General features: G+C 46.7%; 1 protein-coding gene across 2 annotated transcripts; it reads right to left on the reverse strand.

Moving 5' to 3' along the window:
* Nucleotides 1-1075: 1075 nt before the first annotated feature.
* Nucleotides 1076-17926, reverse strand: ebp (EBP cholestenol delta-isomerase). Of its 2 annotated transcripts, XM_029718219.1 has the most exons (6): nucleotides 17731-17925; nucleotides 15816-16143; nucleotides 15599-15635; nucleotides 6082-6212; nucleotides 2156-2182; nucleotides 1076-1516 (listed from the first exon to the last, which is right to left on the reverse strand). In XM_029718219.1, exons 2-6 carry the CDS (start codon nucleotides 16141-16143, stop codon nucleotides 1329-1331), a joined length of 711 nt encoding a protein of 236 aa, XP_029574079.1. In that variant the 5' UTR covers nucleotides 17731-17925; the 3' UTR covers nucleotides 1076-1328. The 2 variants fall into 2 exon arrangements, with proteins under 2 accessions (XP_029574079.1, XP_029574080.1); XM_029718220.1 differs by lacking the exon at nucleotides 2156-2182 and having other exon boundaries at nucleotides 1076-1543; nucleotides 17731-17926.
* Nucleotides 17927-18450: the final 524 nt, after the last annotated feature.

Raw genomic sequence — 18450 nt, forward strand, 5'->3', positions numbered from 1 at the left:
ATGGGCCTGGGTTTGGGTGAATGTTTCCTGATCCATAGCCAATGGGCCTGGGTTTGGGTGAATGTTTCCTGACACCGAAAACAGAAGAATAATAAAACACATTGATTTGTTACTTCTTAAAATTGCTCTGCACTTAGATGACATAAAAAAATCCAAACTACAGTCATCTGATACAACAAACACCGTTTTTAGCCAGACCAAACCCTTTGGATGAGAGTTTTATAAGCATGTCACAGTAGGAGTCAAATGGTAACACAATCAGATCCCTCTGAAAGATAAAAGCTGCTATACCATCAGTCAAAGTAGGGTTTAGCGGTATCTTTGGGGTAAGATGAGATTGCATAGTCTCAGTTATCAAAAACAATGAGCCATAACCCATGTAGGCAGCAATTACAACCATTTGTACAAAAATACAAATTTTTAACCACTGAATCAAACAATTAACAAAAACAAATGAAAATATGCTGAGTCAGTCTTTTGGAACCTTAAATGCCCTAAAAATGTTCAGCTGTAGCCTACAGGTCCAGTAGAGTTAGAAACCAAGTGGGTGCCTGAGCGTCGCAGCCTTTGTTGAAACACTGTGTTCAACAGCCGCTGCAGGAATGTACTGACAGGGACTTCTCCCAGTGTGTGGATCTGGTCAATGCGCCCAGTCGCCTTGCAATAGGCTACCGCACAGTGAGGCAGCAGCGGACCAAGCAGACCGGCCAATCACAGGTGGTGAGTCCACCTAGCGGGGGTATCCTGGGTTAGGAAGCCCAGCCCATCTAGAGGTTATGTCACACGTGTCTAGATAGTCAGTCACCTGAAACATCAAGGATGATCAATGGAAACAGGATGCACCTGAGCTCAATTTCAAGCAAAGGGTCTGAATACTTATGTGAATAAGGTATTTCAGTTTTTATGAATGTATACATTATGGGGTATTATGATGTCGATTTGACGAGTAAAACAATACATTTAATCCATTTTAGAATAAGGCTGTAACATAAACTAAATGTGGAAAAAGGGAAGGGGTCTGAATACTTTCTGAATGCACTGTTCACAAACCAACAGATAAGAGTCAAAGACCACATGTCGTCATGAGTTTAATCAGTTTAGAAAAAGGGAAAATTCACATTGCATAATGCCACCAAATTATGAAAAATATTCTATACAATCCACACATACATGACAGTATCTATCAACATGATTTTGTTCGGTCAGTTCAAACATTCATATTATTAATCAGAGTTCTGTTCAACAGCTAAAAGTATCTGCCTTTCTCCGTCTAGCTATTTTGATATCCTTTTTTTAATACCTCCCGCTCTCCCACCCACCCCTGCTCATCAGTTGGTCTTCTCCTTCTGGGCCAGGTCAGTGTGTGTCTGGGCCTGCTGCAGGTGTCTCCATGCATCCAGTATGAGGACCAGAGGAATGATGATCCAGAGGATGTTCATGAAGACAAAATAGAACCAAAAGTACAGAGGATGACCCATCTGACTGTGGCTGTAACCATCACGGTGCTCAGTGTAGAAATACAGGACCGCCCCATACAGCTGACCTGGAGACAGATGACAGGGGTTAAGGCACACAGAACTGTGTAGAAATACAGGACCGCCCCATACAGCTGACCTGGAGACAGATGACAGGGGTTAAGGCACACAGAACTGTGTAGAAATACAGGACCGCCCCATACAGCTGACCTGGAGACAGATGACAGGGGTTAAGGCACACAGAACTGTGTAGAAATACAGGACCGCCCCATACAGCTGACCTGGAGACAGATGACAGGGGTTAAGGCACACAGAACTGTGTAGAAATACAGGACCGCCCCATACAGCTGACCTGGAGACAGATGACAGGGGTTAAGGCACACAGAACTGTGTAGAAATACAGGACCGCCCCATACAGCTGACCTGGAATCAGATGACAGGGGTTAAGGCACACAGAACTGTGTAGAAATACAGGACCGCCCCATACAGCTGACCTGGAGACAGATGACAGGGGTTAAGGCACACAGAACTGTGTAGAAATACAGGACCGCCCCATACAGCTGACCTGGAGACAGATGACAGGGGTTAAGGCACACAGAACTGTGTAGAAATACAGGACCGCCCCATACAGCTGACCTGGAGACAGATGACAGGGGTTAAGGCACACAGAACTGTGTAGAAATACAGGACCGCCCCATACAGCTGACCTGGAATTAGATAATAAAATGTCTTAAAAACACACAGATCAGAATCAGCTCATGGGGTTTCTACCCCCCCCAGGTAATCAGCTCATGGGGTTTCTACCCCCCCCCCCCAGGTAATCAGCTCATAGGGTTTCTACCCCCCCAGGTAATCAGCTCATAGGGTTTCCACCCCCACCCCCCCCCCCAGGTAATCAGCTCATAGGTTCCCCCCCCCCAGGTAATCAGCTCATAGGGTTTCCCCCCCCCCAGGTAATCAGCTCATAGGGTTTCCCCCCCCCCAGGTAATCAGCTCATAGGGTTTCCACCCCCCAGGTAATCAGCTCATGGGGTTTCTACCCCCCCCAGGTAATCAGCTCATGGGGTTTCTACCTCCCCAGGTAATCAGCTCATAGGGTTTCCCCCCCCCCCCCCCCCCAGGTAATCAGCTCATAGGGTTCCCCCCCCCAGGTAATCAGCTCATAGGGTCCCCCCCCAGGTAATCAGCTCATAGGGTTTCCACCCCCCCCCCCAGGTAATCAGCTCATGGGGTTTCTACCTCCCCAGGTAATCAGCTCATAGGGTTTCCACCCCCCCCCCCCCCCCCCCCCCCAGGTAATCAGCTCATAGGGTTTCCACCCCCCAGGTAATCAGCTCATAGGGTTTCTACCCCCAGGTAATCAGCTCATAGGTTCCCCCCCCCCCCCCCCCCCCAGGTAATCAGCTCATAGGGTTTCCACCCCCCAGGTAATCAGCTCATAGGGTTTCTACCCCCCAGGTAATCAGCTCATAGGGTTTCTACCCCCCCAGGTAATCAGCTTATAGGGTTCCCCCCCCCCCAGGTAATCAGATCATTGGGTTTCCCCCCCCAGGTAATCAGCTCATAGGGTCCCCCCCAGGTAATCAGCTCATAGGGTTTCCACCCCCCCCCCCCCCCCGCCCCCCAGGTAATCAGCTCATAGGGTTTCCCCCCCAGGTAATCAGCTCATAGGGTCCCCACCCCAGGTAATCAGCTCATAGGGTTTCCAACCCCCCAGGTAATCAGCTCATAGGGTTTCTAACCCCCCAGGTAATCAGCTCATAGGGTTTCTACCCCCCCAGGTAATCAGCTCATAGGGTTTCCCCCCCCCCAGGTAATCAGCTCATAGGGTTTCCACCCTCCCCCCCCCCCCCAGGTAATCAGCTCATAGGGTTTCCACCCCCCCCCCCCCCCCAGGTAATCAGCTCATAGGGTTTCCACCCCCCCCCCCCCCCAGGTAATCAGCTCATAGGGTTTCCACCCTCCCCCCCAGGTAATCAGCTCATAGGGTTTCCACCCTCCCCCCCAGGTAATCAGCTCATAGGGTTTCCACCCCCCCCCCCCACCAGGTAATCAGCTCATAGGGTTTCCACCCCCCCATGTAATCAGCTCATAGGGTTTCTACCCCCCCAGGTAATCAGCTCATAGGGTTCCCCCCCAGGTAAATCAGCTCATTGGGTCCCCCCCCAGGTAATCAGCTCATAGGGTTCCCCCCCCCCCCCCAAGGTAATCAGCTCATAGGGTTTCCACCCCCCAGGTAATCTGCTCATAGGGTTTCCACCCCCCCCCCCCGCCCCCCAGGTAATCAGCTCATAGGGTTTCCCCCCCAGGTAATCAGCTCATAGGGTCCCCCCCCCCCCCAGGTAATCAGCTCATAGGGTTTCCAACCCCCCAGGTAATCAGCTCATAGGGTTTCTACCCCCCCCCAGGTAATCAGCTCATAGGGTTTCCCCCCCAGGTAATCAGCTCATAGGGTTTCCACCCTCCCCCCCCCCCCAGGTAATCAGCTCATAGGGTTTCCACCCCCCCCCCCCAGGTAATCAGCTCATAGGGTTTCCACCCCCCCCCCCAGGTAATCAGCTCATAGGGTTTCCACCCTCCCCCCCAGGTAATCAGCTCATAGGGTTTCCACCCTCCCCCCCAGGTAATCAGCTCATAGGGTTTCCACCCCCCCCCCCCCCACCAGGTAATCAGCTCATAGGGTTTCCACCCCCCCATGTAATCAGCTCATAGGGTTTCTACCCCCCCAGGTAATCAGCTCATAGGGTTCCCCCCCCAGGTAATCAGCTCATAGGGTTTCCACCCCCCCAGGTAATCAGCTCATAGGGTTTCCACCCCCCCAGGTAATCAGCTCATAGGGTTTCCACCCCCCCCCCCCCCCACCAGGTAATCAGCTCATAGGGTTTCCACCCCCCCATGTAATCAGCTCATAGGGTTCCCCCCCCAGGTAATCAGCTCATAGGGTTTCCACCCCCCCAGGTAATCAGCTCATAGGGTTTCCACCCCCCCAGGTAATCAGCTCATAGGGTTTCCACCCCCCCCCCAGGTAATCAGCTCATAGGGTTTCCACCCCCCCAGCTAATCAGCTCATAGGGTTTCCACCCCCCCCCCCAGGTAATCAGCTCATAGGGTTTTCCCCCAAGGTAATCAGCTCATAGGGTCCCCCCCAGGTAATCAGCTCATAGGGTTCCCCCCCAGGTAATCAGCTCATAGGGTTCCCCCCCCAGGTAAATCAGCTCATATGGTTCCCCCCCCCCAGGTAATCAGCTCATATGGTTCCCCCCCAGGTAATCAGCTCATAGGGTTCCCCCCCAGGTAATCAGCTCATAGGGTTTCCACCCCCCCCCCCCCCCAGGTAATCAGCTCATAGGGTTTCCACCCCCCCCCGCCCCCCAGGTAATCAGCTCATAGGGTTTCCCCCCCAGGTAATCAGCTCATAGGGTTTCCCCCCCAGGTAATCAGCTCATAGGGTCCCCCCCCAGGTAATCAGCTCATAGGGTTCCCCCCCCAGGTAATCAGCTCATAGGGTTTCCACCCCCGGTAATCAGCTCATAGGGTTTCCACCCCCCCCCCCCCCCCCAGGTAATCAGCTCATAGGGTTTCCACCCCCCCCAGGTAATCAGCTCATAGGGTTTCCACCCCCCCAGGTAATCAGCTCATAGGGTTTCTACCCCCCCCCAGGTAATCAGCTCATAGGGTTTCCACCCTCCCCCCCAGGTAATCAGCTCATAGGGTTTCCACCCTCCCCCCCCCAGGTAATCAGCTCATAGGGTTTCCACCCCCCCCATGTAATCAGCTCATAGGGTTTCTACCCCCCCCCAGGTAATCAGCTCATAGGGTTCCCCCCCCAGATAATCAGCTCATAGGGTTCCCCCCCAGGTAAATCAGCTCATAGGGTCCCCCCCAGGTAAATCAGCTCATTGGGTCCCCCCCAGGTAATCAGCTCATAGGGTTCCCCCCCCCCCAGGTAATCAGCTCATAGGGTCCCCCCCAGGTAATCAGCTCATAGGGTCCCCCCCCCCCCAGATAATCAGCTCATAGGGTTCCCCCCCAGGTAATCAGCTTATAGGGTTTCCCCCCCAGGTAATCAGCTCATAGGGTTTCCCCCCCAGGTAATCAGCTCATAGGGTTTCCCCCCCGGTAATCAGCTCATAGGGTTTCCACCCCCCCAGGTAATCAGCTCATAGGGTTTCCACCCCCCCAGGTAATCAGCTCATAGGGTTTCCCCCCCAGGTAATCAGCTCATAGGGTTTCCACCCCCCCAGGTAATCAGCTCATAGGGTTTCCACCCCCCCAGGTAATCAGCTCATAGGGTTTCCACCCCCCCAGGTAATCAGCTCATAGGGTTTCTACCCCCCCCAGGTAATCAGCTCATAGGGTTTCCACTCCCCCCCCCCCCCCCCCCCCCCCCCCCCCCAGGTAATCAGCTCATTGGGTTTCCCCCCCCAGGTAATCAGCTCATAGGGTTTCCACCCCCCCAGGTAATCAGCTCATAGGGTCCCCCCCAGGTAATCAGCTCATAGGGTTTCCCCCCCAGGTAATCAGCTCATAGGGTTTCCACCCCCCCCCCCCCCCAGGTAATCAGCTCATAGGGTCACCCCCCCAGGTACTGTATCAGTTTACCTACCAAGAGAGACAATGAGTTGCAGGACAAAGCGGCATGGTTTGTTGGCCAGGAAGGCAAACACCGTCCACACACTCAATGGACCCCAGAACCAGGCTGTTACTGTCTCCATACACACCGTGAAGTTATCAGCTCTACACGGAGAGAGAGGAGGAGAGAGGGAGGAGGAGAGAGGGAGAGAGAGAGAGAGGAGGAGAGCGATAGAGGAAAGGAGGAGAGAACACTCAGCAGTTGATTGAATTGTTCTCAGACTACAGTTAGTATACTAAATAAAAATAAAACAGTATACTAAACAAAAATAAAACCGTTAGTATACTAAACAAAAATATATAAAAAAAAAAACACAATGTAACAATTTCAAAGATTTTACTGAGTCACAGTTAATGAGGAAATCAGTCAACTGAAAGATTCATTAGGCCCTAATCTATGGATTTTGGGAATAGAGATATGCATCTGTTGGTCAGACACTGTACCTTAATAAAAAGTAGGGGTCAGTGCTTTGAGAGGCAAAGATCACCTCCTCGACACTCTCCCAATCACCTCCTCGACACTCTCCAATCACTAGGAGGGCACTGTCTCTGTGCTTGAGGCGTCACTACAGACACCCTGGTTCGGATCCAGGCTGTATCACAACCGGCCGTGATTGGGAGTCCCATAGGGCGGCGCAGAATTCGCCCAGCGACTTCCGGGTTTGGCCGGTGTAGGCCGTCATTGTAAATAAGAATTTGTTCTTAACTGACTTGCCTAGTTAAATAATATATATATTTTTTTAAATGTAGGTGCCTTTTGGCAAACTCCAAGCGGGCTGTCATGTGCCTTTTACTGAGGACTGGCTTCTGTCTGGCCACTCCTCAATAAAAGGTGGAGTGCTGCAGCGATGGTTGTCCTTCTGGAAGGTTCTCATCTCCACCGAGGAAGTCTGGAGCTCTGTCAGAGTGACCATCGGGTTCTTGGTCACATCCCTGACAAAGGCCCTTCTCCCCCGATTGGGACCTTATATAGACAGGTGTGTGCCTTTCTAAATCATGTGTCCAATGAATTGAACACAGGTGGACTCCAATAAAGTAGTAGAAACATCAAGGGTGATCTATGGAAACAGGATGCACCTGAGCTCAATTTCAAATCTCACAGCAAAGGGTCTGAATACTTATTTAAATAAGTATCACTTTATTTTGAATAAATTAGCACAGAAAAAAAGATTAGAAAACCAGGTTTTTCACTGTCATTATGGGATATTGTGTGTAGATTGATGAAGAAAACATTTAATTGAATCCATTTTAGAATAAGGATGTAACAAAATGTGAAAAAGTCAAGGGGTCTGAATAGTTTCTGAAGGCACTGTATATGATTATTATTTTTTTAATAATGTTTTTATATCACTTGGTCCCCACACCTCCTCAATGGTCATGTTGCTCCCCCTATGGTGTTATTTGTCACATGCACCGAATACAACAGGTGTAGACGTTAGTGAAATGCATACTTGTGGCAGGGGTTGCAAATGATTAGACTACAAAAGGGAAGCACAGCCACGAGTTGCCCAGTGACACGAACCTACCAGAAAAAATAAGTAATGGCCACGAAGGAGATGGCTGCCGTTTTACAATCCAGTAACCAATTGTGCATGTTTATTTGCAACTTATTTTGTACATAATGTTTCTGCCACGGTGTCTTATGACAGAAAAGAGCTTCTAGACAACAGGACAGCGATTACTCACCCTGGAGGTATTCTTCTTCAACGAACGGGACGGATTTACTCCAGACAACAGCCCTCATCCCCGTCATTCGCAGGAGGAAAAGACAGATCTTTATAAGGCACCTGGACCGTCATCCGAGAGGGTAATCTACCTTTACCATCGGTCCTATTAGCCAACGTACAATCAAATCGATAATAATAATAGACCAACGGGACATTAAAAACGAATATCTTATGTTTCACAGAGTTTTGGCTGAACGACAACATGATTAACTTACAGCTGGGGAGTTAAGCTTTTTCGGCAGGATAGAACAGCAGCCTTTGGTAAGACAAGGGTCCGCGGCCTATGTATATTTGTAAACAAAAGCTGGTGCACGATATCTAAGGAAGTCTCGAGGTTTTGCTCGCCTGGTAGAGTATCTCATGATAAGCTGTAGACTACACCATTTACCAAGAGAGTTTACATCTATATTTTTCGGAGCCGTCTATATATACACACACCACTATAGACCAGACCGATGTTGGCACTAAGACCGCACTCAATGAGCTGTATACGGCCATAAGCAAACAGGAAAACACTCATCCAGAGGCGCTCCTAGTGGCCGAGGACTTGAATGCAGGGAAACTTAAAATCTGATTTACCTAATTTCTACCAGCATGTTAAATGTGCAACCTAAAGAAAAAAACCTCTAGAACACCTTTACTCCACACACAGAGACACCTACAAAGCTCTCCCTCGCCCTCCATTTGGCAAATCTGACCATAATTATATCCTCCGGATTCTTGCTTACAAGCAAAAATGAAAGCAGAAACCACCAGTGACTCGGTCTATAAGAAACTGGTCAGATGAAGCAGATGCTAAGCTACAGGACTGTTTTGCTAGCACAGACTGGAATATGCTCCGGGATTCTTCCGATGGCATTGAGAAGTAACCAAATCAGTCACTGGCTGCATGGCCAGGCACGACTCCAACACCATCATCAAGTTTGCCGATGACAACAGTTGTAGGCCTGATCAACGACGAGACAGCCTATAGGGAGCAGGTCAGAGACCTGGCCGTGTGGTGCCAGGATAACAACGACGAGACAGCCTATAGGGAGCAGGTCAGAGACCTGGCCGTGTGGTGCCAGCAGAACGTTCTCCACGGCGTCTCCAGACTGTCACGTCTGTCACATGTGCTCAGTGTGAACCTGCTTTCATCTGTGAAGAGCACAGGGCGCCAGTGGCAAATTTGCCAATCTTGGTGTTCTCTGGCAAATGCCAAACGTCCTGCACGGTGTTGGGCTGTAAGCACAACCCCCACCTGTGGACGTCGGGCCCTCATACCACCCTCATGGAGTCTGTTTCTGACCGTTTGAGCAGACACATGCACATTTGTGGCCTGCTGGAGGTCATTTTGCAGGGCTCTGGCAGTGCTCCTCCTTGCACAAAGGCGGAGGTAGCGGTCCTGCTGCTGGGTTGTTGCCCTCCTACGGCCTCCTCCACGTCTCCTAATGTACTGGCCTGTCTCCTGGTAGCGCCTCCATGCTCTGGACACTATGCTGACAGACACAGCAAACCTTCTTGCCACAGCTCGCATTGATGTGCCATCCTGGATGAGCTGCACTACCTGAGCCACTTGTGTGGGTTGTAGACTGTCTCATGTTACCACTAGAGTGAAAGCACCGCCAGCATTCAAAAGTGACCAAAACATCAGCCAGGAAGCATAGGAACTGAGAAGTGGTCTGTGGTTACCACCTGCAGAACCACTCCTTTATTGGGGGTGTCTTGCTAATTGCCTATAATTTCCACCTGTTGTCTATTCCATTTGCACAACAGCATGTGAAATTTATTGTCAATCAGTGTTGCTTCCTAACTGGACAGTTTGATTTCACAGAAGTGTGATTGACTTGGAGTTACATTGTGTTGTTTAAGTGTTCCCTTTATTTTTTTTAGCAGTATATATTTTTTTGTCCCTATTGTGTTATTGACTGTACGTTTGTTAATTCCATGTGTAACTCTGTTTGTTGTACTGCTTTGCTTTATCTTGGTCAGGTCGCAGTTGTAAATGAGAACTTGTTCTCAACTTTCCTGCCTGGTTAAATAAAGGTGAAATAAAAAAAAATAAAAAAATCAATCTTCACCTGACCATTTTTTTATTTTTATTGACAGTCACTGGTGCTTCCTGCTTTAATTTTTGCTTGTAAGCAGGAATCAGGATAGAATTATGGTCAGATTTGTCAAATGGAGGGCGAGGGAGAGTTTTGTGTCACTGTGTGTGGAATAAAGGTGGCCTAGAGGTTTTTCCCCCTCTGGTTGCACATTTAACATGCTGATAGAAATTCAGTAAAACTGATTTAAGTTTCCCTGCATTAAAGTCACCGGCAACTAGAAGCGCCGCTTCTGGATGAGCGTTTTCCTGTTTGCTTTTGGCGGTATATAGCTCATTGAGTGCAGTCTTAGTACCAACATCGGTCTGTGGTGGTATGTAGACAGCCACAAAAAATACAGATACTCTATCTACAGAGTTTATCTCCTGATAAGCTGTAGATCACACTACCTCAGGCACGCAAAACCTTGAGACTTCCTTAGATATTGTGCACCAGCTGTAATATACATAGACTGCCACCCCTTGTCTTACCAGAGGCTGCTGTTCCATCCTGCTGATGCAGTGTACAGTGAGGGGGGAAAAAAGTATTTGATCCCCTGCTGATTTTGTACGTATGCCCACTGACAAGAAATGAGGAAAATAAGTATTTGACCCCCTCTGTCAGAAAGATTTGTCTCCCAGGTGTCTTTTATACAGGTAACGAGCTGAATTTAGGAGCACACTCTTAAAGGGAGTGCTCCTAATCTCAGTTTGTTACCTGTATAAAAGACACCTTTTCACAGAAGCAATCAATCAATCAATCAATCAGATTCCAAACTCTCCACCATGGCCAAGACCAAAGAGCTCTCCAAGGATGTCAGGGACAAGATTGTAGACCTACACAAGGCTGGAGTGGGCTACAAGACCATCGCCAAGCAGCTTGGTGAGAAGGTGACAGCAGTTGGTGCGATTATTCGAAAATGGAAGAAACACAAAAGAACTGTCAATCTCCCTCGGCCTGGGGCTCCATGCAAGATCTCACCTCGTGGAGTTGCAATGATCATGAGAACGGTGAGGAATCAGCCCAGAACTACACGGGAGGATCTTGTCAATGATCTCAAGGTAGCTGGGACCATAGTCACCAAGAAAACAATTGGTAACACACTACGCCGTGAAGGACTGAAATCCTGCAGCGCCCGCAAGGTCCCCCTGCTCAAGAAAGCACATATACATGCCCATCTGAAGTTTGCCAATGAACATCTGAATGATTCAGAGGACAACTGGGTGAAAGTGTTGTGGTCAGATGAGACCAAAATGTAGCTCTTTGGCATTAACTCAACTCGCCGTGTTTGGAGGAGGAGGAATGCTGCCTATGACCCCAAGAACACCATCCCCACCGTCAAACATGGAGGTGGAAACATTATGCTTTGGGGGTGTTTTTCTGCTAAGGGGACAGGACAACTTCACCACATCAAAGGGACGATGGACGGGGCCATGTACCGTCAAATCTTGGGTGAGAACCTCCTCTCAGCCAGGGCATTGCAAATGGGTCGTGGATGCGTATTCCAGCATGAAAATGACCCAAAACACATGGCCAAGGCAACAAAGGAGTGGCTCAAGAAGAAGCACATTAAGGTCCTGGAGTGGCCTAGCCAGTCTCCAGACCTTAATCCCATAGAAAATCTGTGGAGGGAGCTGAAGGTTCAAGTTGCCAAACGTCAGCCTCGAAACCTTAATGACTTGGAGAAGATCTGAGATGTGTGCAAACCTGATGGCCATCTACAAGAAACGTCTCACCTCTGTGATTGCCAACAAGGGTTTTGCCACCAAGTACTAAATCATGTTTTGCAGAGGGGTCAAATACTTCTTTCCCTCATTAAAATGCTAATCAATTTCTAACATTTTTTACATGCGTTTTTCTGGATTTTTTTGTTGTTATTCTGTCTCTCACTGTTCAAATAAACCTACCATTAAAATTATAGACTGATCATTTCTTTGTCAGTGGGCAAACGTACAAAATCAGGAGGGGATCAAATACTTTTTTCCCCCTCACTGTATAACCCACCAGCTGTATGTCAATCATGTCGTCGTTTAGCAATGACTCGGTGAAACATAAGATATGTCCTGTTGGTAGGATATAAGTGGTTTTAGATAGTCCGATTTATTTAAGGGATTGTGGGTTGGAAAATAGTATGGATGGAAGGGCAGATTAGCCACTCGTCGGCGGAACCTCAAGGCACCCCAATATCTTTCCCGTCTCTTTCTCCTGCGAATGAGAAATGAGGGCCTGTTCGGGTGTCTGGAGTAAATCCCTCTAGTTCGACTCATTAAAGAGAAATTCTTTGTCCAGTTCAATGTGAGTAATCGCTGTTCTGATGTCCAGAATAGAGGTCGACCGATTAAAATCGGAATGGCCAATTTCAAGTTCATAAATCGGTAATCGGCATTTTTGGACACCAATTACGGCCGATTACATTGCACTCCACGAGGAGGCTGCGTGGCAGGCTGACTACCTGTTACGCGAGTGCAGCAAGGAGCCAAGGTAAGTTGCTAGCTAGCATTAAAGTTATCTTAACAATCACTAGTTGAACTAGTAATATCATCAACCATGTGTAGTTATCTAGCTTGTCCTGCTTTGCATATAATCCATGCGGTGCCTGTTAATTTATCGAATCACAGCCTACTTCGCCAAACGGGTGACGATTTAACAAGCGCATTCGCGAAAAGAAAACCACTGTCGTTGCACCAATGTGTACCTAACCATAAACATCAATGCCATTCTTAAAATCAATACACAAGTATATATTTTTTCAACCTGCATATTTAGTTAATATTGCCTGCTAACATGAATTTCTTTTAACTCGGGAAATTGTATCACTTCTCTTGCGTTCTGTGTAAGCAGAGTCAGGGTATACGCAGCAGTTTGGGTCACCTGGCTCGTTGCAAACTGTGCGAAGACCATTTCTTCCTAACAAAGACCGTATTTAATTTGCCAGAATTGTACGTAATTATGACATAACATTGAAGGTTGTGCAATGTAACAGCAATATTTAGACGTAGGGATGCCACCCGTTAGAAAAAATACAGAACGGTTCCGTATTTCACTGAAAGAATAAACGTTTGACCATATTAATGACCTAAGGCTCGTATTTCCGTGTGTTATTATAATTAAGTCTGATTTGATACAGCAGTCTGACTAAGCGACAGTAGGCAGCGGCAGGCTCGTAAGCATTCATTCAAAATAGCACTTACCTGCATTTGCCAGCAGCTCGTCGCTGTGCTTCAAGCATTGGTGCCGTTTATGACATAAAGCTTATCAACTCCCAAGTTTAGGCTGGCAATACTATAGTACCTATAAGAACATCCAATAGTCAAAGGTATATGAAATACAAATGGTATAGAGCGAAATAATCCTATAATAACTATAACCTAAAACTTCTTACCTGGGAATATTGAAGACTCATGTTAAAAGGAACCACCAGCTTTCATATGTTCTCATGTTCTGAGCAAGGCACTTAAACGTTAGCTTTTTTACATGGCACATATTGCACTTTTACTTTCTTCTCCAACACTTTGTTTTTGCATTATTTCAACCAAATTGAACATGTTTCATTATTTATTTGACGCTAAATTGATTTTATTGATGTATTAAGTTAAAATAAGTGTTCATTCAGTATTGTTGTAATTGTCATTATTATTATATATATATATTGACAATTACAACAATACTGAATGAACACTTATATATATATATATGCCGATTTAATCGGTATCGCCTTTTTTTGGTCCTCCAATAATCGTTAGCTTTTACTTTCTTCTCCAACACTTGTTTTTGCATTATTTAAACCAATGAACATGACTAAATTGATTTTATTGATGAATTATATGAAGTTAAAAATAAAGTGTTCATTCAGTATTGTTGTAATTGTCATTATTTTAAAAAAAATTAATAAAAATGTGTCTGATTTTATCGGTATCGGCGTTAAAATCAGAATTGGTCGACCTCTAGTCCAGAAGCTATTTTCGTACATTAGACAGTAGCAGCAACAGTATGTAGAAAATAAGTTCCATAAAATGCAAAAAAACAAAATAGCACGGTTGGTTAAGAGCCCATTAAATGGCAGCCATCTTCTCTGGTGCCATCCCCATGGTCATTCCCCCACTCAATGGTCACGCCGCTCCCCATGGTCATTCCACCTGTCTTTACTCTGCCTCAACCCCAATTGACATTTATTTATTCATCACTGCTACAGTTACACTTACATTTTAGTCATTTAGCAGACGCTCTTATCCAGAGTGACTTACAGTAGTGAATGCATACATTTCATTAAAAAATTTTTCTCCGTACTGGTCCCCCGTGGCAATCGAACCCACAACCCTGGCGTTGCAAACACCATGCTCTACCAACTGAGCCACACGGGACCATATCATGTACACAGTGCTATATTATAGTTTTTATATAACCATTTTCATAATTTTATTTCCTGTATGTTAGAGCTCGGAGCCTAAGATTTTCACTGTACCCTGCAATCACTCCTGCAACCCTGTAGATGTGATCAGGCTGTTGATTCTAGACTGTGCCACTCCTCTTCAAAAGGCTGTGCGAAGTTGCTGGATATTGGAGGGAACTGAAGCACACTGTTGTACACGTCGATCCAGAGCATCCCAAACATGCTCAATGGCCATTATCATGCTGAAACATGAGGTGATGGCGGCAGATGAATGGTACGACAATGGGCTTCAGAATTTGGCATTATCAAATTGCCATTGATAAAATGCTATTGCGTTCGTTGTCCGTAGCTTATGCCTGCCCACACCATAACTCCACCATGGGGCCCACACCATAACTCCACCATGGGGCCCACACCATAACTCCACCATGGGGCCCACACCATAACTCCACCATGGGGCCCACACCATAACCCCACCATGGGGCCCACACCATAACCCCACCATGGGGCCCACACCATAACCCCACCATGGGGCCCACACCATAACCCCACCATGGGGCCCACACCATAACCCCACCATGGGGCCCACACCATAACTCCACCATGGGGCACTCTGTTCACAACGTTGACATCAGCAAACTGCTCGCCCACACGACACCATACGCCGTCTGCCATGTACAGTTGAAACCGGGATTAATCCATCTAGAGTACACTTCTCCAGTGTGCCAGTGGCCATCGAAGGTGAGCATTTGCCCACTGGAGTCTGTAACGACCCCAAACTGCGATCAGGTCAAGACGACAAGCATGCAGTTGAGCTTCCCTGAGACGGTTTCTGACAGGTGAAGAAGCTGGATGTGGAGATCCTGGGCTGGCGTGGTTATACATGGTCTGCAGTTGTGAGGCCAGTTGGACATACTGACAAATTCTCTAAAATAAACGTTGGCTTACGGTAGAGAAATGAACATTACATTCTGGCAACAGCTCTGGTGGACATTCCTGCAGTCAGCATGACAATTGCATGCTCCCTCAACTTGTGGCATTGTGTTGTGTGACAAAACTGCACAATTTAGAGTAGCCTTTCATTGTCCCCAGCACAAGGTGCACCTGTGTAACGATCATGCGGTTTCATCAGCTTATTGATATGCCACACCACAAACGTGTGCACAAAATTTGAGAGAAATACATTTTGTGCGTATAGGAAAATTTCTAGGATCTTTTATCTCAGCTAACACAGACCAACACTTTACATGTTGCATTTATATTTTTTGTACAGTATAAAAAAGAAAACGACAGTAAAAAAAAACTTACATGACATATCGGCTGTCTCCTTTGGAGTACTCCTTCCCTGCGGACAATGAGAGAAGACAACGTTCTGTTTGTTACATTCTGCTTGTTGTGGGTTCTCATTTCCTTTTTCTTGCAATAGGAGGGTTCTAGAAGAGAATGGAGGTTCTACTGGAGGGTTATAGGTTCTAGTAGTGAATGGAGGTTCTACCATAGGGTTCCAGCGCTAGGTTCTACTTACACAGCTGAGACAGGAAGCTCTGGTCTGAGGGGATGACGTCATAGTACAGAGAGAACCATCCTTCAATGACCCCGTGGATGAACCCACAGACAGCAAACCAGCAGATAGCCAGCCGCCTGGCCACCCCGAACTCCTGACCTCGGCCATCCCTGGCCCACTTCCGGCCCGTCAGGACCCAGGTGGACAGCAGGAAGAGACCCGACACAGAGAAGAGGAAGGACAGGATCTCATGCATTGACCTATCGTTCACCACGTAGCCTGGGATGGACAGGTCCCGCGGCCAATAGGGGTGGGGGACGCCAGTGGCTCGGACGGGGCTTTTCGCCATCTGCCAATCAGGGAGAGACATGTTACCAGCTGCCCCTTCATAGAGGCTAAGTCTGTGTTCCAATTCTCTATCCTTCTACTGAAGCGTGCACTCATTCACTGCCTTACATTACATTTAAAACACTGGATTGGTGAAAGTGTAACTGGAGAGAGTTTCCACCATATTGTTCACACACCAGTTTCAACAGTGAAGAGGCGACTCCGGGATGCTGCAAAGAAAAACCCATCTCTCAGACTGGCCAATAAAAATAAAAGATTAAGATGGGCAAAAGAACAGACACTGGACAGAGAGATGGCTTTTTCTTTGCAACTCTAACTAGAAGGCCAGCATCCCGGAGTCACCTCTTCACTGTTGAGTTGAGACTGGTGTTTTGTGGGTACTATTTCATGAAGCTGCCAGTTGAGGACTTGTGATCGTATAGTGAAAGTAGATTTTTTTTTTACTACAGAAATTACAGGGTACCCTACTCGGCTGACACTGCCAAGCAGATCAATAAAAACGACGTTGTCTGATCCATATAATAGGCCTATGAGAAAGGGAGACACAAATAGAAAATGACTTCCATCTAACCTGGAACAAACAAAAAATGGCACTGACCCAATGATGAAGACCGTGAATATGCACACCTCACCTACTGGGGATATGGCCAATGTTCTCCGCTGGTGCCAATACCATAGGCTACTAGTTCGCTCAATTAAGCTAAGAAATTTGATCACTTAAAGACAGATTGGAGTCTTTTCATAATCTCTTTCCTAACAGTTTTTCCGCCATTGTATTTTTAAATATTGCAATATGCTAGGCTGTGTCTCTCTGCTTTTCACTGACAGTCCCAACTCAATAATCATCTATTTTGGTATTTACTTTCTGGTGTAGTAGCCAATTTTGAATGATTTTATTTATTTATGCATGTATAGACTATTTTTGGCATTTGATTTTGCATAAGGCTTTCCATAAAGTCTTTTAATGTGGCATAAACACAACCAAACAACCACTAAATAAAGCAGCTCCTTTAGACTACCCGTGCACGTTAGTCCACTCACATCATTTCTGGATCCAAACCAACAGTGCACTATGCACCCCTAATTTGATGAATGGGGAAAAAAACATGTTACAAAACACCTACTTGTATTGTAACATTAGGCCTACTTACACTTGAATGAATTGATGCATCCACTGTTGTCCAAGCCTTGACAAAATGTACGCTTTCTCCTCAAACCACAACGCAAAGTTGGGTTTATACCACCCGGTGTCCAGTGTTTCATGCGGCTGACATGCAGTTGTTAAATAATGGTGTAATAGCCTATATATTTTTGTTGTATCATGTTGTATTAATTGTGATAGGCTCATGCTTTACCGGAATCGCGTACTCCAACATTTTATTTTCTGCTGGGGCCGCCATACCGGGCCGCCATACCGGACCGGCTCTTAGTGTCCACTCGGCTTTACTGGCACATCCATTTTAACCGCTAAACGACGCGCGAACACAGTCATCATAATTCCGTCTCCAACATTAGTTCTCCGACAGTAAAAGCTGTCTTGAGTAATTTAGTTTTGTATAATTTCTCTGTGTAACGTTAGCCAACTTACTGCGGAGGTAGAGATGAAGATGCTAGCTGAAGCTGAATGGAGAAGCCAAGTTCCTCGATTTCCAATGGGACGCAGAATGAAAGATCTGGCAGCAATAAGAGAGATATTCCCACAGGTTCCAGCCAGCTACCTTATTCCTACTCCAATCAGGTGGAAACAGAAGATCACTTCGGCATCTCCATTTGTGGCTCGGAAATAAGGGGTTAAAAGTAGGCGGACCCTTGTGATAACAATAGCCAATCAAACAGCCAACATTATGTGCCGAAGCCACACACGTGAGATTTTAGAAACTGTCGATTGGTTAGCCGTCTCGGATCATGGATGTTGTCACAAGTTGTCGACCAATGAAATGTATCACAAACATCACACACGGAAGTGTGACTAGTTACCGTCAACAAGTGAACCATAACAAAGATGATGTATGAATGTCCTAAAGTACTAAAACCATATTGATAAGCTATATTGCTAAATGTTGTAGTTTCAAAGAATATGATACGGTCGTTTATGAAAAATAAACCTCCAAATCGGTGTCTATTCCACAAATTACCACCTGCTAAATCTGAGTTGAAATGCCTATTTACTCTGCGCAATTCACTGTTTTATCAGCCCACCTAGACAAGTTATACACTTAATTTCCACTGTAAAAAAGCATCTAGACATTATCTCCCATTTCTTTGACTAGTAATTGCTTTTCAACAGCGGAATTTTGTATAATCGTTG

Source organism: Salmo trutta, chromosome 28 (genome assembly GCF_901001165.1).
Source record: "Salmo trutta chromosome 28, fSalTru1.1, whole genome shotgun sequence".
Taxonomy (NCBI): Eukaryota; Metazoa; Chordata; class Actinopteri; order Salmoniformes; family Salmonidae; genus Salmo; species Salmo trutta.

Coding starts and splice junctions, on each gene's coding strand:
- ebp (XM_029718220.1), bottom strand. CDS start 16,143: ATGGCGAAAAGCCCCGTCCGAGCCACTGGCGTCCCCCACCCCTATTGG. Junction 6,213..15,598: donor GGAGACAGCCGATATGTCAT/GTAAGTTTTTTT, acceptor CTCTCCGTGTAG/AGCTGATAACTTCACGGTGT. Junction 1,544..6,081: donor GCAACTCATTGTCTCTCTTG/GTAGGTAAACTG, acceptor ATCTGTCTCCAG/GTCAGCTGTATGGGGCGGTC.